The sequence below is a fragment of the Pseudopodoces humilis genome, chromosome 28 (assembly GCF_049639895.1).
Source record: "Pseudopodoces humilis isolate 2021_Gansu_Grassland_sample_001 chromosome 28, ASM4963989v1, whole genome shotgun sequence".
In the NCBI taxonomy this organism is placed as follows: domain Eukaryota; kingdom Metazoa; phylum Chordata; class Aves; order Passeriformes; family Paridae; genus Pseudopodoces; species Pseudopodoces humilis.
Genome location: NC_142227.1, coordinates 4,398,074 through 4,421,972, shown reverse-complemented (window position 1 = coordinate 4,421,972; position 23,899 = coordinate 4,398,074). Strand labels below are relative to the sequence as shown.

The window sequence follows — 23,899 nt, the reverse complement described above, 5'->3', positions numbered from 1 at the left end:
GGCCCATTCCCTGGGGAGCCTGGGCAGTGCCAGCAGCCTCGGGGGGAAGAACCTTGCCCTGAGATCCATCCCAAGCCCTGGCACATTACTGAGACCAAACAACACCAGGTTGTGGTGGTTTTGCACGGCCTGGTGTTCGCTAGAGGTGGCCCCTGTGAGAAGCTTCCGGAAGCTTCCACCATGTCCAGCAGAGCCAATCCCCAATGGCTCTGAAGATGAACAAGCTGCTGGTCGAGGCTGGGTCAATTAGAGGAGATGGCAATGCCTCTGTGATAAGATTTAAGAATAAAATCAAAATAAAGTGGGGCATGCAGTTTTAATTCCATTTAGAGGAGGAGGTGGGAACATGTGAGGGAAATGACATGGAGACACCGAGGTCAGTGAAGGAGGAGTGGCAGGAGGTGCTCCAGGCACTGGAGCTAAGATTCCTCTGCAGCCGTGGTGATGACCATGGTGAAGCAGCTGTGCTCCTGCAGCCCATGGGGATCCATGGGGGATGCAGAGATCCACCCACAGCCCATGGGGATCCATGGGGGATGCAGAGATCCACCCACAGCCCATGGGGATCCATGGGGGATGCAGAGATCCACCCACAGCCCATGGGGATCCATGGGGGACGCAGAGATCCACCCACAGCCCGTAGGGGAGGTGCCCACACCAGAGCAGGTGGATGCCTGGAGGAGGCTGTGAGCCCATGGGAGACCTGCTGGAGAGAGGGGGCCCTGCTTCCAGGCTGGAGTAGCCTGTCCTTGGAGGACTGCACCCTGTGTAAGAGTGACCCACAGCAGTTTTGGGAGGGCTGTGTGCCCGAGGAGGGACTCACGGTGCAGTACAGCTGCTCCTCGTGAGAGTGGAGCCACACTGGAGCAGCTCACAGAGAACTGTCTCCTGTGGGAGGGACCCCATGGTCTCACAGAGGAAGGATTTCTCTCCAGAGCAGTGGAAGAAAATGTCAGTGATGAACTGACCAAAAGCCCCATGCCCTGTCTCCCTGTGCTGTCAGTGGGAAGAAGGGAGGGGCTGGGGAGTAAAAAGGTGTTTTAAGGGCTTATTTTACTTCTCATTATCCTCCTCTGATTTTGTTAGCAAGAATCTCACTTTGTACCTCTAAGTTGAGCCTTTTGTGTCCTTGGAGTATTCTCTCCTGGTCTTTATCTCAACTCATGAACCCTTTGTTTGAATTTTTTGTCTCCTCTGCCCAGCTGTAGCAGGGATGGGCAAATGAGTGACTTTTGTGGGTGCCTGGTGTTTGGCCAGTGTCAAACCACGACGGGTCCAGCTAGGAAATCATTCCATGAACAAAACCAATGCCCCATGACCAATCCCATCCAGCAGGTGCCTACCCACAGACACCCATCTCCCAAAGAAGGATCTCTGTGCTGCAGTGAGCCTCCTTCCCAAAAGAGCAGGAAACCAAACCTCAGTGCAGGGATACAAAGGAGCCACACGTGGCTGCTGACAGCTGAGCTTTGTCACCCCAGGCCACAATTAACTGTTTGCTGTGGCTGGCAGCCCCTGGTTCAGCACTTTCTGAATTTGGTGATCAGTAATTCCTGCTAGGGCACAGATTATGTACCCTTCAACTATTTTCTTTTTATGTAAATACTGTCTTTTTACCTCCTTAATCTGAAGCCCCTGGTACCACTGGAAGAAATTTTATCCTCCATTTCTTTCTTGCACCATCCACAAGGTATCCAGAGATCCTGAGGAACTACCTGTAGTATGCATTTAGAATAGGAAAGATGAATTTGGGGAGTCTCCAAATTGTCTGACAAATACTGGACTTGCACCAACACCCTGTCCAGGTTCTACCTGCCCCAATATTCCTTAAACTCTGCTGCAACAAGAAGGCAGTGCCCAGACTGGCAATCTTAGATTGGCTTTGAAACCCCCAAAACTCACTCCCTGTAGCCTTTTCTCCAGCCATCCACACCCCCAAGGTTCTCAGGCCAGATGGAGACAGTAAGTAAATGATAACCCTGAAAGCTGAAAGCCTTCCACACAAAAGGGAACTGAACCCTCACATTTCAGAGCAGCTTTCAATCCAGCAGGTAAATTCAGGTGCAAACACTTCCAAACACTCAGTCATGACAAGGAAGAGATTCTTCCAACACATGGAGTCTCCCTCTTCAGGTACTTGAGATAATCAAGTACAATCAGTCCTTCCACCTTTGGAGGGAAGAGAACCAACAACCCCAACCCAGCATTACCTGTTTCCCCAGCCTTCCCTTGTCTTCAGTTTTCACATCTTTAGATTCATTAAAGATCCTGAGACACTCCTCCATGGGATCTGACTCGAAGTCCACATCTTTCTCAAGGATGGAATAATCAATGTCATCAGATGTTGAGGAAGATGATGATGACTTGGACAACTTTGAGCGCTTCACTTTCTTTGTCCTGTCCTTGTCACTCTCAGAGGCCGAGCCAGAGTCAGCCCCATCCGAGTCTGAGCTCACATCAAGTAATGAGGAGGACAAAGGCCGGCCTTTGTCATCGTCATCTCCACTCTCATCTCCAAACAGGTCCACGTGACTCAAACTCCGCTGCTTCCGACTCTTCTTCGGGTCTCCTTGTCCTGCAGAACTGACCTTGTCTTTCTTTCGCTCCAGGGAGGTCTTGCTCCCTTTTTCCTTGTTTTTACGACCAGAGCTTTCCTTTCCATTTTTCACATCAGCTGTTTTGCTCTGCAAGTCCTTCTTGCTGCTCTCCACTTTCTCTGTGCCCTTGGTGACACCCTCGCTCTTGCTTTTCCCTGAACTGCTGGTGGTGGACTTGGATTTTTCTTTCTTACACCCATCCACTTTTTCTGACTTCTGTTTTTCAGGTTTCTTCAAGTTCCCATCTGTTTTCACTTTAACGCTTTTGTCTTTACAGTTTCTCTCTTCATTCTTCGTTTTTAATTTTTCTTCTTTCTTGACCACTTTATCTTTGTCTGTACTTTTATTTTTCTCCTTCTTCCCAGCCTCACTGAGGCCTGGTGTTTTATTAACATCTGTTTTCTTCCTTTTTTTGTCTTTCGAGTCTTTGTTTTTATTTTCAATTTCCTTGCTGTTCTTAACAGAACACAACTTCGCTGCTTTTGAATTCTTGTCTGATGAGCTCTTGGCAAGGTTTTTCTGTGAATTTGGAAGGTCCTCCCTGTGCTGTGCTGCTTCTTTGCTCTCCTGGGAAGCAGAGCCATCTACTTTTGTGCTCTGCTCTTTGCTGGAGAACTCGTTTGACTCACTCTCAGAACCAGCTTTTGAGGGTGAACTAACAGAAGCTGTTTTATATTCCACCTCAGCCTCATCCTCAGAGGAGGAGAACCTGGCCAACACCTCATCATCATCGGGATCTTCGCAGAGCTTCTTCTGCAATGGCGAGTAAGAGTCCTCATAATCAGAGGCCCTTTCCCTTTTGGACCCCTTGGTTGTGGCTTTGCCCAACAGCCTGGCAGAGTAATTGGAAAGGGGGTCATATTCCAAGTCTGTGGAAGGCTTGGAGTCATCAATCACGTATTTATTGTTAGTGACAGTGCTGCTGTATTTTTTATTCTGGACTACAGCCTTGGGGACATATTCCAGTGAGCTCCCTTTGGAGCGGGAGGAATCCAAAGTGTATTTACTGGACCGGGCAGCAGCAGCCAGAGGAGTGGGGTTGTAATCTGAGTTATTATTGAAGTTGTAGCTCCCTGGATTATACTCCAAGGAGGCAAAGGAATCATTCTGAGGCCCAGCTGCTGACACAGGTGTGTTTGAAATGAGTGAGGAGCCCTCTGAAGCACCAAACTCCTTCGTGGTTTCCAGCAGCTCCTCGTATTTCTTCTGCTCCCTCTCCACTTCATTCTTCACTGCCTCAATGGCCTTGTTGACCAGCTCCAGCTCCAGAATTCCGGGTGTGACATCTGTAATGTCAGCCAGAGTGCCATCCTCCGCCTCCAGCGACGGCCTGGGAAGCTCGGGGTTGTAGGGATCATAGCCTCGCTCTGGAAAGAGAAAAAATAATCATTTACTGCCACCAATTCAAGTAAAATATAAAGACACTTTTTAAGGTCTGCTCTGATCAAACCCCAGCACTGAATGACACAACCAAAAGCCACACTCTTGCACCACAGAATAAATAAATATTGGATATCAAAAGCCACCAGTGATGTTCTCTGGCCTACACTAAACCAGATTGTACAAACGACTCCCAGGACTAAAGATCTGTTAAACAAAGTGCTTTTAACACTCATGGAAAAGCCCTATAAATTAAATATTCTACAGGGTACCAAAGAATAATCACTGTATTAGGCCCAAGGGGGGCTGACTGTGCACACAACTATCTGCTTAATTCAATAAAGGCGCCAAAGAGGAAAGAGGATTCCAGTGAGAAACTGTGGATTAGGTTCTCACTTCCCAATGCCAACACCTAAAGCCCACCAAAAGCCTCCAACACTCCTCAAGGCTCAGTGTTTCTCATGGCAGCTGCAGGAAACCACTCTGATCTGGACTGACAAACTGAGAGCTGCTGGTAGGAAGGAGAAACGGGCAACACAACTCAATCACTCAGAGAAAACACCAAGACAAGAACACTGAACACAAAAAACATTTCCCTCTTCCACACTCCCCTTCCCAGAAAAGTCCCTTCACTGCCCTCTCTTTCACGTCCAGCCTGGAGAAGAGAAGGCTCCAGGGAGAGCTCAGAGCCCCTTGCAGGGCCTAAAGGGGCTCCAGGAGAGCTGGAGAGGGACTGGGGACAAGGCCTGGAGGGACAGGACACAGGGAATGGCTCCCACTGCCAGAGGGCAGGGCTGGATGGGATATTGGGAAGGAATTGTTGGCTGGGAGGGTGGGCAGGCCCTGGCACAGGGTGCCCAGAGCAGCTGGGGCTGCCCCTGGATCCCTGGCAGTGCCCAAGGCCAGGTTGGACAGGGCTTGCAGTGAACTGGGATTGAGGAAGGTGTCCCTGCCCATGGTGGGTGTGGGACTGGATGATTTTTAAATTCTCTCCCAACCCAAACATTCCAGGACTCCAATAATGACAGCTGCATTTAGCAAACCTGAGAGAAGCTACAGGAACATTAACAGCTGCTTTTTGACTCTGAACTGTTTTCAATCCTTGTTTTATCACAGCATCTCTGGATGCTGACATTCCAGAGGAGCTTTTTGTTCTTTGCTACAAGCACTAAAACTGGCTCTCCAACGTGGATATGCAGAAGATCCAAACAATAAGCAAAGAGACAGAAAACAGAGAAACCTCTCAGGTCTAAGAGGGATGAGACAATTTCTTGTAACATTAGAAACAGAGCTGTTTCTACCATTCTCATAAGACTGATGGGTTTGGGTTTTTTTGGGGGGGGCAGGGGTAGGTTTGGGGTTTTTTAGAGAGGATGCATGAATGCACAGCTTCCTTTGGCAACAGGAAAAGGATCTGCCTAGCAGTTGGCAGAAATGGCCCCCAAGGAAGCAGAATGAAAGAGGCTGGGTTAAAATAAAAACAGCAGTTTTAGAAAATACTTTTTATTCCTCTGGGTTTGCGAAGTTTTCTTCCAAACCAATTAGCTCCTGATTGAACAGGGACTCTGGGCAACAGCAGCATGATGTCACCACCTTCCACAGGCCAGTCTGAGCCTTATTCAGAGCCAGAAACATGGGGAAGAGGAACACGGTGCTATTTCTATAACCAGCTCCCCTCCAGCTATTGCAGAGAGCTGTAATGATGACACAAAGAGCATTTCCAAACCCAGGCTGTGCTCCTCCCCTGGCCACCCAGCACAGCCAGGGACAGAGGGAGGGAGCAGGTGACCAATTCCAGGTTAGAAATCTTGAAGAAAAGCAGGCAACAAGGAAAAAACATGAACAAACCCATAAGCAAAGGAGCAGCATCAAGGCAAGGATATGAACAGATTATCAGAATCATCAATGTCAGCTAAGAAGTGATAAGGAGCAGACAGCTCTCCATCCCCACCAGCTCAGCTCTGACCATGGTGTGAAACATCAGCTCCACACTGGCAGAAAGGAGCAGGGCACTGAAACCTGGAGGAGTCAGCTGCTACTCTCTAAATCAGGATTGAGACCTAAAATTCAGCACAAATATTTTAAGGCAACAGCTGAAAGCCTGATAATTCATGCAGGGCTAAATATCAGATGGTCTGCAGAGAACACTGAGTCTGGGTCTAGAGAATCACCAAAAAAACCCAACAAACCCTAACCAGATAAAAGCCATCTTGTCCATGCAGAAAACCAAACTATGGTAAATGTATCAGGAGCAGGGAAAGCAGAGGGCAACCCCAGCACAGAGGTGGTGTCTGCTGCTCATCTCTAGCACAAAACTCCTGCAACAGTTTCTGTGGCTGGAACAACCACATGAAAATACACAGACATTATAACACACACACACATTGTAACACACACACATTACAACACACACACATTGTAACACACACATTATAACACACACACACACACACACATTATAACACACACAGACATTGTAACACACACACATTGTAACACACACACACATTGTAACACACACAGACATTGTAACACACACACACATTGTAACACACACACACATTGTAACACACACACATTGTAACACACACACATTACAACACACACACATTGTAACACACACATTATAACACACACACACAGACATTATAACACACACACATTGTAACACACACACATTACAACACACACATTGTAACACACACAGACATTGTAACACACACAGACATTGTAACACACACAGACATTGTAACACACACAGACATTGTAACACACAGACATTGTAACACACAGACATTGTAACACACACAGACATTGTAACACACATTACAACACACACAGACATTGTAACACACACACACATTGTAACACACATTGTAACACACACAGACATTGTAACACACACACATTACAACACACACACATTACAACACACACACATTACAACACACACAGACATTGTAACACACAGACTTTGTAACACACACAGACATTGTAACACACACATTACAACACACACAGACATTGTAACACACACATTGTAACACACACACACACCACACACACATTGTAACACACACACAACACACACACATTGTAACACACACACATTACAACACACACACATTACAACACACACAACACACACATTATAACACACACATTATAACACACACATTATAACACACACACACACATTGTAACACATTATAACACACACACACATTATAACACACACACATTACAACACACACACACACATTGTAACACACATTATAACACACACACATTATAACACACACACATAACACACACACATTACAACACACACACATTACAACACACACACACACACATTGTAACACACATTATAACACACACACATTGTAACACACACATTGTAACACACACATTGTAACACATACACATTGTAACACACACACATTATAACACACATTATAACACACACACATAACATACACACATTATAACACATACACACATTATAACACACACATACACATTGTAACACATACACACACACTGTAACACAAACACACACACATTGTAAAACAAACACACACATTGTAACACACACACATTGTAACACACACACATTGTAACACACACACATTGTAACACACACACATTGTAACACACACATTGTAACACACACATTGTAACACACACATTGTAACACATACACATTGTAACACATACACATTGTAACACATACACATTGTAACACACACACATTGTAACACACACACATTGTAACACACACACATTGTAACACACACACATTGTAACCTCAGGACATGCCACAGGCTTTGAGACAGGGCAGGGAAAGAGCTCTGGTGGAAGTGTGGGGAAGCCTGATGGATTCTCCAGCACTGCTGATCAAAGGCTGCCTGGCCATGAAAGATTTGTGTAAGTGGCTCCACGATGCCCATCAGCACTGTCCCCTCTGGCCACGAGGCATCTGCAGATAATGCAGCAGAAACATGGCAGGAGGGGGTTTTATTTATAGGAAAATGCAAACACAAATCTATATATATTTATATGTATATATATGATGAGGCATAAACACACAAGTCTCCAAACCAGAGATGTTCAACCTGCCATTTGAAATCAGAGCAGCTTTTCAGCTGCCAAACTACACACCCAGGAACCTGGAAAAGGAAGGATCTTCCTGTCACTGGGATCTGACACTCAAAGGAGTCTGCTTGATGTTTTCCTTTATTCCTCTTCCTCTCACTAACCTGCACACTCAGGGTGTAGCTCAGGATGAGCTACACTGGGGTTGCTGTTCTGATGCAGCAGATGGCTGCAGCTCCTGAGGAAGCAAAAGGACAGAGATACTCATAGTGAAATAACTCTTTTTGGAGGGATGGAAAGCAGAGTCTGCTCTGACCCTCGGGAATCATGAGATAATGAGACTTGAGATGCCAACTCCTTGCAGGATTGTGAACTGAATACTTTTTAAAGTACAAACTATTTTAATAAATTAATGTACCTCAGACATATGAAATAACCCTCCTGAGAAACAAAAAGTGAGGTTACCATCAGTATTATAAAAAATAAATTATTAATATTTTATACAGAACCGCAGTGGATGTTTTATTTAACCCAGAATTGCTTTAGAACACACCCAACTGAGCTGTGCTGAAATCAGCCATTGCAGCACAGAAAATACGGAACCATAAAACAAGATTCTACCTAAAAAAACTGGGCTGATGGGTTTTTTTTCCTGGTTACTGTCATGTTCATTGCAGGACATGAGGCCTCAGTTCCAAGGTGGAGCTGGATTATTACAAAGCTTCCCCGAGCCAGACTCCTCACTGGTCCTTCTAGTTCAGGCAACAGGCAAGGGCAGTAAACAAAGCTGATATTAAAGAAGAGTGGGAGGACAAGGTCACCTGTGTGAAGGTAAAACTTATTTCACAGTGAATCATTCCAGAGAAAAGTCTTTCTTCTTTTTTTTTTTTTTTTGTCCAGCCCTGCCACAGCACATACCTAAGATGTTTTAAACTCAGAAAAGCCCAAATGTGTGACAGGTGCTGGTCAATGCAAACCTGCAGGTTTTGGAAAAGGAATCCAGCTCTTGAATGCATGTGGGGGACAGAATCCTGGGATGGTTTGGGTTGGAAGGGATCTTAAAGCTCATCCAGTCCCATCCCTGCAATGGGCAGGGATATCTTCCACAACCCCAGGTTGTTCCAAGCCCCATCCAACCTTGGACACTCCAGGGATGCAGCAGCCGCAGCTGCACAGGACAACCGGATGACAACTGCTTCTTCCAGATCCAACAGAGCTACTCAGCTCCTGCTGCCAGACAAAAAGCCTGCAAAAATTAGAAACTTTCAAATTTACAGCAATTAGGAATTCAAAACAAAAGGTTTTGCTGGCCAAGCTGCAGAGGGACCAGCATGGGTCAAAAGACATTGAACATTTCTTGTAGTGAACCCACAAGAAGGACACTGAGGGGCTGGAGCATGTCCAGAGACACGAACAGAGCTGGGGAACGGTCTGGAGCCCCAGGAGGGGCTGAGGGAGCTGGAAAGGGGCTCAGCCTGGAGAAAAGGAGGCTCAGGGGGCCCTTCTGGCTCTGCACAAGTCCCTGACAGGAGGGGACAGCCGGGGGGGTCGGGCTCTGCTCCCAGGGAACAGGGACAGGAGGAGAGGGAACGGCCTCAGGCTGGGCCAGGGGAGGCTTAGGTTGGATATTGGGGAAATCTCTTCACAGAAAGGGTTGTCAGGCATTGGCACAGGCTGCCAGGGCACTGATGGAGTCACTGTCCCTGCAAGTGTTCAAGAATCATGTGCATGTGGCACCTGGGGACACAGCTTAGTGGTGACCATGGTGGCTGTCGGACACAATGATCTTACAGCTCTTTTTGATTTTCAAGCCCTGCTCCTGCAGAAGTCACCCATCCCCCTGGGCCACCTGCAGCTGGAAACAGAAGGTGCATTCATGGGGAGGTGGGGAAGGTGAAATCTGTTTGGAGGCTCTTTGGAAAAGAACAAAATAGAGGCATTTTTATTTCACGTCATCGGAACAGCTTTGTTGGCTTAAGAGCTCGCTGTGTTTACAGTGCCAGCACTCAGCAAAGAGAAAACCTCTGTGATTGCAGAAAAATTATCACCACTGGAAAATCATTCTGAGCTTTTCACTTAACACTTCACAGAAGGGACAGTGGTTTCTCAAAACAAAATGTTTCAGAGAGGCTTTACCAGCACCTTGAGTTCTGCTACTATTCAGAATTAAAGAGCACACAAGAAATGGCAGGTTTTGGCACAGAGCTCATTTGCCAGGACCCAAAGCAAATTTCCAACAATTAATTTAACAGTAATATGCAACCACTTGGAAATAATTAACACTGAGATTTAAAATAGTACATTTCAAATAATCATCCAGAGGAAATGGGTTAGGAGTGCAGGGAAGGGGAGCTAAGAGAAATGTTTCTTCAACTTTAAATTCAATCCTAATCCAAGGATTTGTTTTGCTCCCTTTTTGTGTTTTTGAAAAGTAATTCTAATTATAAAATTGTTAAAAGCAGAGATAACCTTGTGCTAGTTAAGGAATACCAGGAATCAAGGTTTGAGAGGTATTAGAGGCAGAAGAATCCCTGTGCACCCCAATCCTTGGGGATTTGTTCCTCCAGGGGAGGTATTTAATGCCACAGCCTCAAAGTACATCATGAACCTCTACAGTCATTTCTTTATTGGAAAAAAAGATGCAAATATGAGAAAAGAAAGCCTGATATTAGCAAGGCTGAAAAAAAATCTGAACAGTCATCTCTCACTCCGAGGTATTTTTAGCCCTGCTGGGACCCAGCCGGGGCACCGCTGGTTTCTCCAGGTGTTGTGGCCAATGGGGCCACCTGTCCCCATGGGCTGAACCCCGGGGTGACACAGCATAAGGAGGGGGACACATCAAGGGACAAGAGCAGTCAGACACCACCTCTGTACTGTACTCTGAGGTGTTTCCTCAACTCAGCCATCCCAGACTGAGGGCAGGCAGTGCCCAGGGAAATTATGGAATGGTTTGGGTTGAAAGGGACCTTAAAGCCCATCTCGCTTCTGGACACCTTCCACCATCCCAGGCTGCTCCAAGCCCCGTCCAGCCTGGCCTTGGGCACTGCCAGGGATCCAGGGGCAGCCCCAGCTGCTCTGGGCACCCTGTGCCAGGGCCTGCCCACCCTCCCAGCCAACAATTCCTGCCCAATATCCCATCCAGCCCTGCCCTCTGGCAGTGGAAGCCATTCCCTGTGTCCTGTCTTTCCATCCCTTGTCCCAAGTCCTGACCTCTTGAGACAGGGACCTGCTCAAGTGGGTTCATTCCATCAGGAGCAGCTCCAGAGTGTCCTTCCAGAGCTCGAGGCACTACCAGGGAACAACTCACTCAGAAGGAAACTCATCAGGGCACATCCCACAGAAACAGCATGGGATGCAGCACCCACCTCCTCAATTTATTCAAGACAACACAACTTTTGGCAGTTTTGTCTCTAGTGCACAAAACAAGAATCTGAAAGGTCCTCAAGTCACTGAACGTGGCAACTTCACCCTCTTGGTGGCCCCACAGGGAGTCCCCAAGGACACCTGGGGCTGTCACTGACTCATGCAGCAACATCACTTAAATCCAGGGATGCAAAAGCCAGGACACAATGACCTGGCCCACACAAACCCATCACTCCCATCCCACCATGGAACCACTGACAGTCCCAACCCACTCTGGTGTAAAACAGCAAAGAGCATCAAGGTCTGTGATACATTTTCCTAAGAGGAAATCACACCACTGGCACATCTCTCCCATAACTTAGGAAAGAATATGACAATTCCAACTGGTTGGATTGCCCAGGACAGGCAGAGGACAAAGACTGGCACCAAAAATACAGCCTGACCCCACAGCCTGTCATGCACAAGCTGGAAGGACTCTCACCACTTGAAAATCTGGATATTCAGTGTTTGGGTCCTTTGGAAATCTTTCCATTCCCTCTCTCATTTTAGCTATAAAGTTACTCCTCAATATACAAGAAAAGTTGAAATTCTGTTTGGGGAAAAAAATAAACAAAACAAACTTAACACAGAGTTGTTTTTTTCTCTGAGAAAAAGCCCAGGAACCATTTTCACGTCTCCTGCGTAAAGTGCTGAATGAAACTAAGGATCTACTCAAAAATGCAATTAGCAGAGCAAGTCTTCTTTTCAAAGAAGAAAAAAATAAAGTATTTAAATATTTCAAGCATTCTGGTGACTTCTCTCTATTCAACTTCACCTTCAAAACTTACTCCAACCAGCACAGTCACCAGCAGCAATACCCATCAGTCCTTTATTTTTCCAGCCTTTTTCTGGTGGGCTCCAGATAAGTTATCTTCTCAACACGAGTCTTATTCTTTAACTAGTGTGGGTGAAAAATTCCTGCTTAAAACAAGGAAAAAAAACAACAAAAAACAACCAAAACCCAACTATTTCAACTCAGTCATGACTGGACACTTGGAAAACGAAGTTAAAAGCTAAAGAAAAGCACCTTTCAAGCTGTATTACGTTAAAACACTTCAGCTGTGATCTATGAAAGGCTAAAAGCAAAACTTACTGTGTTTTAAAACCTGTCTGGCTTTAAACAATTCAAAAGCTGGAATTAAAACTCTGCAGTTCCTTTAGGTTTCAGACACCTGCAGCTCCACAGCCACTTTTAACCACAGAACCCAACACCCCCAGCACAATCCTCTCTTCAATAAAAATCCAAAATCCACAGGGAAATGAAAACCTTCGTCAACCAAACTCTCCAAAGCCAATCTGAGCCTTTTGCACAGTCCACATATTCCAGAGGCAGATGTCCCAGGACTCAGGTCTCCTGTTCAATGAATGGTGACCACGTGAAAGCCTCCCTGGAGAAGTCGCTTCTCTCCAGCCGCACCCCCCAAACCTCGACCTCACCCCGCAGGAAGACAGAAACTTCAAGAGTTACCTGAGGTGCCCGGGGTCAATAAACACTGCAGATATTTGTTCATGCCGGAGCCACGGCGGCCGGGGCTGGAGGCAGCACGCGGTGCCCGGCTGCTGACACAGCGCTTTGCGGGGCCGGGGCAGGACCTGCCCGAGTCCCGCCTTCACCCCCGTGTGCTCCCAGCTCCGTGGGGCTCAGAGTGTTCTCAAGGGCTTCCCGATCCCGCTCCTCTCTCCTAGCGCTGCTGCCCTCACCTTGGGGGAGTTTCTGATCTCCTCCTCTTCCTCTCCCCACCTGTAGCTGCTTTTGGCTCGGTCTGAGCTCCGCACATTGGTGTGTGCGGTGGTTCCCCAAAAATTCATCCCCCGGCCGTGCTGTGCCCTGAGGCCGACCCAAACCCCCGTCCCCGGCTCTCCAGCCCCGCTGTGGCAGCAGGGGAGGAGGTGGCAGGGCTGGGACACAGCCGGGCCCTGCCTGTCGCTGCCTGCCCAAGCCCACGGGAGCCGCCCGGCGCCTCCGCCTCGCCCAGCGCAGGGAACACGCTCCGGGAAACCCTGGATTAGTGAATTGTGCTTCCCACTGGCGCGGCGGGGCTTGGCTGGAGATTAAAAACATAATATAGAGTAAGTGTTCAAATGTCAGGGAAGATATCCCACAGCGGAGAGGGAGGTCCCGGGAGAGCAGACAAAGGGCTCGGGCAGAGAGGAGCCGGGGACTCACCAGCACTGGCACAACTCCAGCTGTGCCAAGCCCAAAATCCTGCTGGCTTGAGGGAGATCTACTCCCACCTCCTGCTTTCCACACATCTGGAACTACCCCACGTGGGGAGGCTCGGATTCGGGGTGGAATCTCCCCACAGCCACCAAAAGAAAGACCAAAAATGGGAAGTGTCCTGTAAAATCCCGGCACAAAGGGCACCTGCACCTGCCCACCCCCAGGAAACTGCCCCAACCGACAGTGCAGGAAAATCACCACAAACCCCAAACTGCTGAAAAGATACATCCCGACCTCACCACCAATTGATTTTTCACTCTTCATTTCAAAACTCGATTAAAAATAAAATCCACTGGTGGCATTTTGGTAATTATTCTCCTAAACATAAATATGGGGGAAAGCAGAATTGATGCCCCCTCCCAGTTCACAGACCGGAGCACCCAACACTGAACACCTGCTTTGATCTGTCAGTGAAATTATACTGAAAACACATCATGGGTTTCCTCTTCTGCTGTAGCAAATACAGTAATAAAAGCTCTTTGCTGAGATGATCTTGCACAACAGCAATTCCAGGAAAGGAAACACACTGGTAAAGAACTTTTTTCATCCCTTCTACACAGAGTTGTGAACATGGCCCAAAATCCCAGCCTTTGCCAAGGCTGCTCCCACCAAACAGGCACAGCCCCTCAGCAAAGTTCCGTGTGAGGAACCTGACCAATGGCTCTGACCCTGTGTTGACATGTGAGCTGATTAAAGCTGGGTTTTAACTTTTAAAGAGCCTTTTAAGGTTTTACCAAGTGTCACAGAACCATAGAATGTCCTGAGTGGGAAGGGACCCTCAGGGATGATCAGTGCAGCCCCTGGCCCTGCCCAGACCCCCCAACAAGCCCACCCTGAGCATCCCTGAGAGCGCTGTCCAAACGCTCCTGGAGCTCTGGCAGCCTTGGGGCCGGGCCCATTCCCTGGGGAGCCTGGGCAGTGCCAGCAGCCTCGGGGGGATCATCCTGCTCACAGCCATCCTATGTGGCTGCTTTCGGGCAGAAGAAGGGAGAGGTGAAATGCCTCCCTGCACCAGTGACAGGATCCAGGACTCAAGCTGGGGAGGTAAGCCCAAGGATTTCTCCACACTTGATCTGAGCCCAACAATTTGATCTGAGCCCAACAATTTGATCTGAGCCCAAGTTGCAGCAGCTCACTGTGTGTCAATCACACAGAGGAGCAGAACTCTGTCCCTGACACCTTCCACAGATTTGATCCAGGTCTAACCTGCAAAGCTTTGTACACCCAGAGAGAAAATCCACACAGCAAGAAAACTGCTCCACAAGCTTTGGACCACATCAGAAAACTGCTGAGCAGCTCAGCAGTCTCCACTACAGAACAGAGTACTTGAGGCAGGGTGCTGAAAGCCTGGCTGGCTCTTCCCATCCCACAAGAACATAAGGATCAGGACCTAAGGGAGTGGCTGGAGCTGTGCCAGGGCTTGGGATGGATCTCAGGGCAAGGTTCTTCCCTCCAAGGGTGCTGGCACTGCCCAGGCTCCCCAGGGAATGGGCCCGGCCCCAAGGCTGCCAGAGCTCCAGGAGCGTTTGGACAGCGCTCTCAGGGATGCTCAGGGTGGGCTTGTTGGGGGGTCTGGGCAGGGCAGGGGCTGCACTGATGATCCCTGGGGGTCCCTTCCTACTCAGGACATTCCAGGATTCTGTGATCAGTGCAGACAAAAGAGCTCAGAGCTCCAGACCTGGAAGCAGCTTTCTGCTCTGGGCTCAAAAACATCCACCTCCGAAACAGCCCCTGACAGCATCAAACCAGCAAACCAGGGCTGCCTTACCTTAAGATATTTATGAAGAGCTGTATTATGCCTCTTTTATGTCTTTCAGCATACTCAGGACCTCGACTTTAAAGAGAGACCTATTTTTCCCCTCTACAGCTCTTAAAAAGACGCTTTTAGGATTGAAGGCAGCTCTTCCCTCCTCCTTACAGCGCACGCTTTCAAAGCACTTCACACACATTCAATAATCTTTTCATCCTGCTCTGAAGCAGGTGGGTTTTAGGCATCTCAGAGATGGAAAAAGCACTTCAGCCAAGTCAGGATGAGAATTTTCAATCTCCAGATTCCCAGTCCTGGACAGAAAACCCCATCAGCCTCAGTGCTCATCCAGCACAGAATTTTCACAAACCTCCAATGCAGCCACATTCTGTTACCCCACAGGCAACAGATCCCTGCCACAAAACACAGGAATAGATCTCCCACAGCAAGCATTCCATGTTTCAGACTCCAGTTCAAACATGTCCCTCACTCAACATGTTTGTTTTCATGGACCTTCTTCCAGACAGGAAGGAAAGGGAATGCCTGACACATCCAGAGAGCAGCAGTTAGGGAAAACTCAGTCCTCCTGCTCCTGCAGATCTCCAAGGGGCATGGAGGGCTCTGCATCACTGTCCCCCAGTGCCTGGGAGCACAGGAGTGCTGCGTATGAAAAACAGGGATCATGTTATGAACACCTGAACCTTGGGAAGTCTGGAGCGGTGAGGGTGGGCAAAAAAAGGGGGAGAACAGTGCTACATCCCACTAATTCCTCTTTTCATGTCCTCTCTGCTCCATCTGGCACGTGTCCACAGTCCCCCCCCATCCCCAACCTGCCAGGGCCAGCTCCACTTGCAGTTTTCAAAAGCTCCTTTCAAAGCTAAGAAATTGCACCAAGAGTTTTGGGGTTCCTGCCAATCCTCTGGTGATCCTCAAACATCAAAGCCAGCCCCAGCCTCAAATCAATATGCTTAGCAGGCTGCTCCTTTAGATGTTATCCTTTTTTTTCTAGGCACCATCCCAGAAAACACCAATCTGTGCTGTAGCTCTTGGTGTAGAAACCCACCTGCCTTGGCAAATAAATGACGCTTTTAAAGCTGCTCTATCGAGTGATGTGATTAAATAGGTCAGATCTGCCCACGTGCATGGTTAGGAGGCTACTTCAAAACAAGACAGGCAGTTTCCCTGGCAGGGAGCAAGCCCTGGGGGATGGAGAACCTGCTCCCAGAAGATGGTTGCCTGGTTCTGGCTGAGCTACTACACCCTCTAGTGTAAATCCTACAGATCCTTCCAGGCGACAGGAGCCTCAGGCAGGCAGGGAACTGACAGGAGCACTTCAACCAGAATCCTTCCCAGGAAGCTGAGCCAAGCCCTGCAAAGTAACTGCAAAAGTGTCTCATTCGTCTACAGGAATCAGGAACATTTTGTGACCCGCTGCAGTCTGTTCTAAAAGCCTGAGATTGCAGCAGGTCCATCGCTTATCTCCCATTTCTCAATTGCAATCACAGAATCCCAGAACGGTTTGGGTTGGGAGGGACCTTGAAGCTCATCCAGTGCCAGCCCTGCCATGGTAAGGACACCTTCCACCATCCCAGGCTGCTCCAAGCCCCGTCCAGCCTGGCCTTGGGCACTGCCAGGGATCCAGGGGCAGCCACAGCTGCTCTGGGCACCCTGTGCCAGGGCCTGCCCACCCTCCCAGCCAACAATTCCTGCCCAATATCCCATCCAGCCCTGCCCTCTGGCAGTGGGAGCCATTCCCTGTGTCCTGTCCCTCCAGGCCTTGTCCCCAGTCCCTCTCCAGCTCTCCTGGAGCCCCTTTAGGCCCTGCAAGGGGCTCTGAGCTCTCCCTGGAGCCTTCTCTTCTCCAGGTGAGCACCCCCAGCTCTCCCAGCCTGGCTCCAGAGCAGAGGGGCTCCAGCCCCTGGAGGATCTCTGCAACCCCCTCTGGACTGGCTCTGACAGCTCCCCATCCTTCTCATGTTCAAGGCCCAGACCTGGAGGCAGCTCTTCAGGTAGAGTCAACACAGAATCAACATTAAAAAATGCCTGGAGGTGAACCCTGAGCTGAAACAGGACTCACAGATCCCTGTAATGCCAGCTGTGCTGTGTGCTGGATGCCAAGAGTTTGGGAAAGAGGCAGGAACAGGCTCTGAGTCGGCTGCAGGGAGCAGGAGGCAGTGCCTGGAGTTCAGCCTCGTGATCCTGCTTCTTTCACAAGTGGCAGAAACTTCTTGGGAAACCAGGCCCATACTGTGGGTTTTATTTGCCAAAAAATCTTTTCTCTAAGTGCTGTAGATTACGTTGGAAATTAAGAAAAATTCCTTCATAGGAAAAGTTGTCAAGCAGTAGAAGGGACTGCCTGGGGCAGTGGTGGAGTCCCCATCCCTGGAAGTGTCCAAACAACGTGTGGATGTGGCTCTTGAGAACATGGGTTAGTGGTGACCACAATGGTTGAAGGCTGAATTTGATGAACTTGGAGGGCTTTTCCAACCTTAACAATTCCATAATTGTGAGTAAACTCTAACTCCCCAAAACTCAGGCTGCTTCTCCTGTGTCTCTGACACACCCAGGCCAAGCCTAGCAAGGCACTGGGGTATTTTTCTTGTCCTTCACACTCAGCTTACACCAACACTTCCAGTCAGCTCTTGGAGCCTCACACACTTTCCAGGGGCACGCAGAGTTTTTCCCTTCCCCACTTCAAACTCCAAACCCAGCTCCAGCTGTTATCAAGCACAGTAGCACCTGGTACAGGCCAAAATAAGCAATTCCAGTTCCAAAACTGTCACTCCACAGATATTTAAAGACATGCAGGAACAGTACACTGAAAGATAATTATAACATCATCTAAAGAACTATCCTAAAGCATTCTACAGAGCTTTTAAAATTCAAAAGAACACTGAAATTGGCAAAAATTTTTGTCTTTCTAACAATTATCTGCCAATGACAGCCCTGAGAATGCTTCTTTTATTTTAAAATAAACTAGTGGTGGTAAACTGGCCTGGTAACCAGGAGACACCAATAATTAATCCTCTTCCAAACTTGAGAGCAACCCAAAGTTAAGTAAGGACACAAAAAACACAAGCTGGGCTTTGTTTTGGCAATTTCTGCTTCAGATTATTAGAGACTGTCCAGACCAGCATTATTATCCCATTATACCTGAAAGAAATAACAAAGCTTTGACAAAAAGAAAGCAAACAGGGCTCTTCTGGGATGAAGAATGAAGGCTTTTTTCTCCCAACAAATCAGCAGAACAGCAAATAATGTGTATAAATGAAATGACAAGAGTTGCTGGAAGAACGGACAACAATAGCTCACTATTGATCCTTGTGGGTCCCTTTCAACTCAGGGTATTCCACCACTGCCTCATTCACTGGGTTTTTTTGTGCCAGGCTGCCTTTGAGAAGCAAAAAGGCCCAGAAACCCCTCACGGGGGGGTCTGGCTGACCACAGCCCCCCACTGGCCCCAGTACGGGCCGTTCCCCCCCGATCCAGGCAGCTCCTGAAGGGATCTAAGGGCAGGTTTGGAACTCGGCGCTGACACCTCAGCGCCACGTGAGCCGAGTGCCTGGAGCGACAAAGAATGGGATCAGGGCAGCGCTGCCCTCCCGCAGCTGTCCCCGGCCGCTCCGGGAAGCTGCTCCGCAACACCCCGTGTGCCACGGCCGAACCAGCGACCCCCATCGCTCTCACCCGCTGGGGCTGCAAAGCTCCTTCAAACCCTCCCTTGGGCCAGGCCGAGGTGACAGCCCGTGGTCCGGGCAGGGCTGGGCACACGCGGCCCCAGAGCCGAGGGACGGGCGGGCTCCGCCGGCTGATACAGACAGAGGTCACCGCGCTGCGAGGGGCTGAGGGGGCGATCCCGCGGGGCTGGGGTGGCTCAAGGGGGCAGCCGGAGACAGATCCGGGCCCTGAACGGTGGGCAGGCGGGGGAGGAGGCGGCCAGGCACGGGCCTGCCCTCACCGGGGGGAAAACACACGGGGCGGGGAGAGAGCACGACCGGGCTGGGGGCGGCAGGGACGGGAACCGCCGCAGCCCGGAGAGGGGGGAGGGGGAAGGTGAGGGAGTACCGCGGCCGGGACGGGCCGTACCTGCGCCGTGTCCGAGAGAGAGCCCCACGCTGGGGTCGCCCAAGGCTCCGGAGGCTCCGCACGGCGCCGGGGCCACCGGGGGGTGCCGGAAGTGGCAGTAGGGCCTGCGGCACCCCCGGCCCGGCCCCGACCCCCCGGCGTTGAGGAACGGGCAGTCGATGCCGCGGAAGTAGCCGGTGGATCTGAGCATCCCGCCGGCTGCGGGGCGGGAGCGGGGCCGGGCGGACGGAGGAGCCGCGGGCGGCCGGGCCGCGCCCCCGCCTCACAGGACCGGGCCCGGCCCCGCCGCCATCTTGGGAGCGCCGGGCGCGGCGGCGAGGACCCCAGGACGCCGCTGCCCGCACAGGGCTGCCCGCGGCGCGCCTGAGAGCGGGGCGGGGCTGAGGGAGCGCCGGGAGCTGTGACAGGAACGTGGAGCGTCCTGAGCTGGATCCCGCAGGGATCATTGATCCAACCCCTGCCCTGGCCAGACCCCCCAGCAACCCCACCCTGAGCATCCCTGAGAGCGCTGTCCAAACGCTCCTGGAGCTCTGGCAGCCTTGGGGCCGGGCCCATTCCCTGGGGAGCCTGGGCAGTGCCAGCAGCCTCGGGGGGAAGAACCTTGCCCTGAGATCCATCCCAAGCCCTGGCACAGCTCCAGCCCTTCCTGGGCTCCTGTCCCTGTCCCAGAGCAGAGCTCAGCCCCTGCCCCTCCGCCTCCCCTCGGGAGGAGCTGCAGCCCCCGAGGAGCCTCCCCTCAGTCTCTGCTCCAGCTGATCTTCTCCGTTCCCGTCCCCTCGGGGCACGGCCGGGCTGCAGGAGCCGCCATCCAGGCCCAAGGCTCTCAGGGATGCACAGGGTGGATTGGGATTGTTGGGGTGTCTGCAGGGCCGGGAGTTGGACTCGGTGACCCTTATGGTTCCCTCACAGCTCAGGATATTCCAGGATTCTGTAATCCAAGCTCGGCTGGGTTTGGTACATCCCCATAGCGAGGGGAGACACAGGGGCTGTGGGTACCAGCCCCGGGGCTGTTGCCACCTCATCCTGCTGCCGAGCACCCCCAGAGTCCCCCCACACCCCCAGAGTTCCCCGGCTGTGGGCACAGTGATGGTCACAGGTTCCTTGCTCTGTGCCCCATCAGCCCAGCATCCTCAGTACAGACCACGGTGGAGCACCATGGACCACACCAGCAGAGCCTGCGGATTCCAGCGTGGAATCCACTGGCCCAGCACATTCCAGCATTCCCAGCATGGACCACCACAGGCCAATGGCCCCAGCATGGACCACTGCCCCAGCCCCCAGCCTGCTGCCTCCAGCATGGACCACCTCCCCAGCACGGACCACTGCCCCAGTCTCAGTACTGCCTCAGCATGTCCCAGCGTGGACTACCATGGACCACCAGCCCCAGCACAGGCCCCAACCCCAGTACAGCCCACCCACCCCAGCATGGACCAGCTCAAACCAGTTCCCTGAGCCTCAGCGCAGCTTTGGCCTCCTGGAGAGCAGCAGCAGGACACTGGATGGGTTTGAGCAGTGGCCCTGGGGCTGAGGCCAGGCCAAGAGCTGGTTCCTTATCCCATGAGGGCCCAGGCCCCTCCTTGCCCCAGGTAGTCACCACACCTGCATTGACCAGTGGGAAAACAGGCACGCAGTGACAGCACTTTGAGCTGAGCCTGTGCCAGAGCAGGGACTTGGAGCTGGCCCTGGGGAGATCAATGAGCATCCACAGCTCCTGGGAATCACCTGGCACTGCCCTTGCCTTGGGTGTTCAGAGCAGGGGGAGCAGCAGGTGAGGCCCTTCTGGGGCCAGCGAAGGGACCAAGCCCTCTGAGGAGAAATCTCATGGAGTAGATCTGGACACCCCAGCCTGGAGAGACGAGGTGATCCAGGAGAGCCTCAGCACTTGTGAAAGGAGAGATGGGAAGCTCAAGGGCAATGCCAGGAACAATTGAGTGATGCAGAGAAAGCAGGAGTCAGCCTTGGCCAAAGGGAGGGACAAGGGGAAAATTGCAAAAGTTGTGTTTTGTAATAGTCTTAAGTGAAAAAACCCCACTTTGTTTTCCAAATTGGGCACATGCTGCTGCCTCCTTCCTGCCCATTGCTCCCACGGCATCCCAGCAGAGTCCAGAAGAGGATGCCAGGAGAGGAGCACAGCAGCTGCTGACCCTGGGAAACCTGAATAATCCATAAAAAGATCCTAAAAAGCAGGAAACCCCAGGAGATAAGTTGCCTTTCCTCCAGCAGAAACCTGGCCCTGGCACAAGGTGCTTTACAGGCTCTGGGGGTGCTGAAATCCCTACCCACACCTCCCCAGCCAGTTTCCCCCCCTCCCACCAGGCCTGGGAGAGCAAGCTCATCTTTCCCCCACAAAAACAGAGTGGTTTTATTTTTATGGTATGGTTAAATCTATTTTATAGAACTTCAGCTGTAACAGAGAAGCTTCGAGAAAGACATGTAAACAAAAGTACAGACACACAGGGTATTTCCCTGCCTTGTAATTCTCATCCTGTGCTTCCTCAACTCACAAACCAGCAAAATGAAATAAAATGAAATGAAATGAAATAAAATAAAATAAAATAAAATAAAATAAAATAAAATAAAATAAAATAAAATAAAATAAAATAAAATAAAATAAAATAAAATACTTGTTTCTGCCCAGACCTGGAGGACCCCACATGGAAAACCTTCACAGAATCGAGGCTGGTCTTGGCTATGCTTTTCCTCCTCACCTAAGCTCAGTTAATTGGGATTCCCACTCAGCTCCCACTCAACAGCACTGGGAAAGGTCCCAAGGGTCCCTCTGCACACTGAGGCTGATCCCCTGAAAGCAGCAACCTCCAAATTCCCCCACCCTGCTCAGCAGGATTCCCTCCACAGGAATCCCTCCAACCCTGCTCAGGACCTAAACCCCCCCCAGCCTCCTTGACTGACCAAGGGACCCCCAAATCTGACCTCGACACCTCAGAGCTCCTGAACCTCTGCAGAGAAGTGAGGGGTCCCCAACCCCACTGCCCCCCATGTCCCACAGCCACAGCCCCTGATGCCAGGTGAGGAGGGGGACAAGCTGGGGCAGGGGTGGGCACAGGGTGGGGCTGCCACTGACCTCAGTCCCTGCAGGGACAAGGGGGACAGGAGTTTGGCCCTCACCTCCCCAGGACAACCAGGCAGGGGGATGTCACTGTACAGGGGCCATAGTCACCCCTGCCACACCCTTTCTGCCCTGGAACAGCTGGAACTGCTTCCTGGGACACAGGGACCTGTCCCCAGTTGCAGGGAGACTCCAGTGTGCTGGGTGACAGTGACAGGAACCTGCCCCCTGTGACAGAGACACCACACTGTGCTGTGGTGGGTGACACAGGGACCTGCCCTGGTGCCAGGGTGACCTCACGCCTTGCTGGGTGTCCCCCACACATCCAGGACCACGAGGGTGTGAGCCAGGAATGTGGCTCCTGGATTCTCTAGGTTCACTCCCCAGAGCAGAGGTCAGATCCAGCCCTGGGGCTCCCTGGAATCTCATCCCCACCCTCCAGCCCTGTGCCCCCAGCTGGGTGAATGTGAGTTTTGGGAGAAGAGACCAAAGAAATGGAAACCAGCTGGAGATGCTGGTGTGACCAGAGCCTTCCCCCACAGACCCGCACTCCCTGCTCCTTGTTCTGTATCACCCCATCTGAGCACCCCAGGACGAGTTTCTGCTCCCCATGGAAACTTTTCCACTGTCCCGGCACAGCCTCAGCGCGAGGTGCGGGTGGGGTTTGTGAAGCTGGAGAAGAGAACAGAGCTGGGAGAACAGGGGCTTCCCTGGAGCTACCAGAACATCCTCACACGGGGTCACATCTTCGCAGGGATGGGCTGATCAGGATGGACATCGCTCCCAGTACTCCCAGTACCCCATCCTGGTACCACCATACATAAAACACCCCATGGTCCATGTCCCCCATGGGAGTTCCTCCCCGGACAGGGGTTCTCTGTGATACTCCATAATCCCATCCACATCCTGGGGCAATGGCCTGGCTGCTGCACCCCACCCTGCCCAGCCCACAGGGTATCAACCACCCTGGGGGATGTTTCAGCTCCCCATGGTTCTCCTGGGACCCCAAAGGGATTCTTTGCCTTCCCAAGGGGATGCTCCGGGCCCCTACAGGTGCTCCTGGTACATGAAGGGGATGCATCCCAGCCCCTCCTCCAGGACGTTCTGGTCCCTCTGTGGGATTTTCATGCCCCTAGGATGTTCCTGGTGTCCTAAGGGGATGCTCTGGCTTTTCCCACGAAGTGGCTGTTCCCAGCTCCCCACAGGGATGCTCTGGCCCCCCAAGGGGACATTCCAGTCCTGCAGGGTGTCCCAGCCCCGGAGCGTGGTCCTGCATGTGCTGTCCAGGCGCTGTCACCGCA

At 51.0% G+C, this 23,899-nt stretch overlaps 1 protein-coding gene across 3 annotated transcripts in view; it reads right to left on the bottom strand.

The window, feature by feature from the left end:
• REXO1 (RNA exonuclease 1 homolog) overlaps positions 1-19,801 on the bottom strand; it is a 45,063-nt gene extending 25,262 nt beyond the window's left edge. Inside the window, exons 1-2 of one of the 3 annotated variants that reach the window (XM_005531337.3) lie at positions 19,532-19,801; positions 2,211-3,964 (exon numbers count right to left, since the gene is read on the bottom strand). In XM_005531337.3, coding sequence (XP_005531394.2) covers positions 2,211-3,964; positions 19,532-19,721 — 1,944 coding nt within the window. In that variant the 5' untranslated portion in view covers positions 19,722-19,801. Of the gene's footprint in view, positions 1-2,210; positions 3,965-8,696; positions 8,776-12,945; positions 13,024-19,531 lie in introns of those variants that run through there. The other 2 variants (XM_014260096.2, XM_088067738.1) reach the window with 2 other exon arrangements.
• Between the last annotated feature and the right edge of the window lie 4,098 nt (positions 19,802-23,899).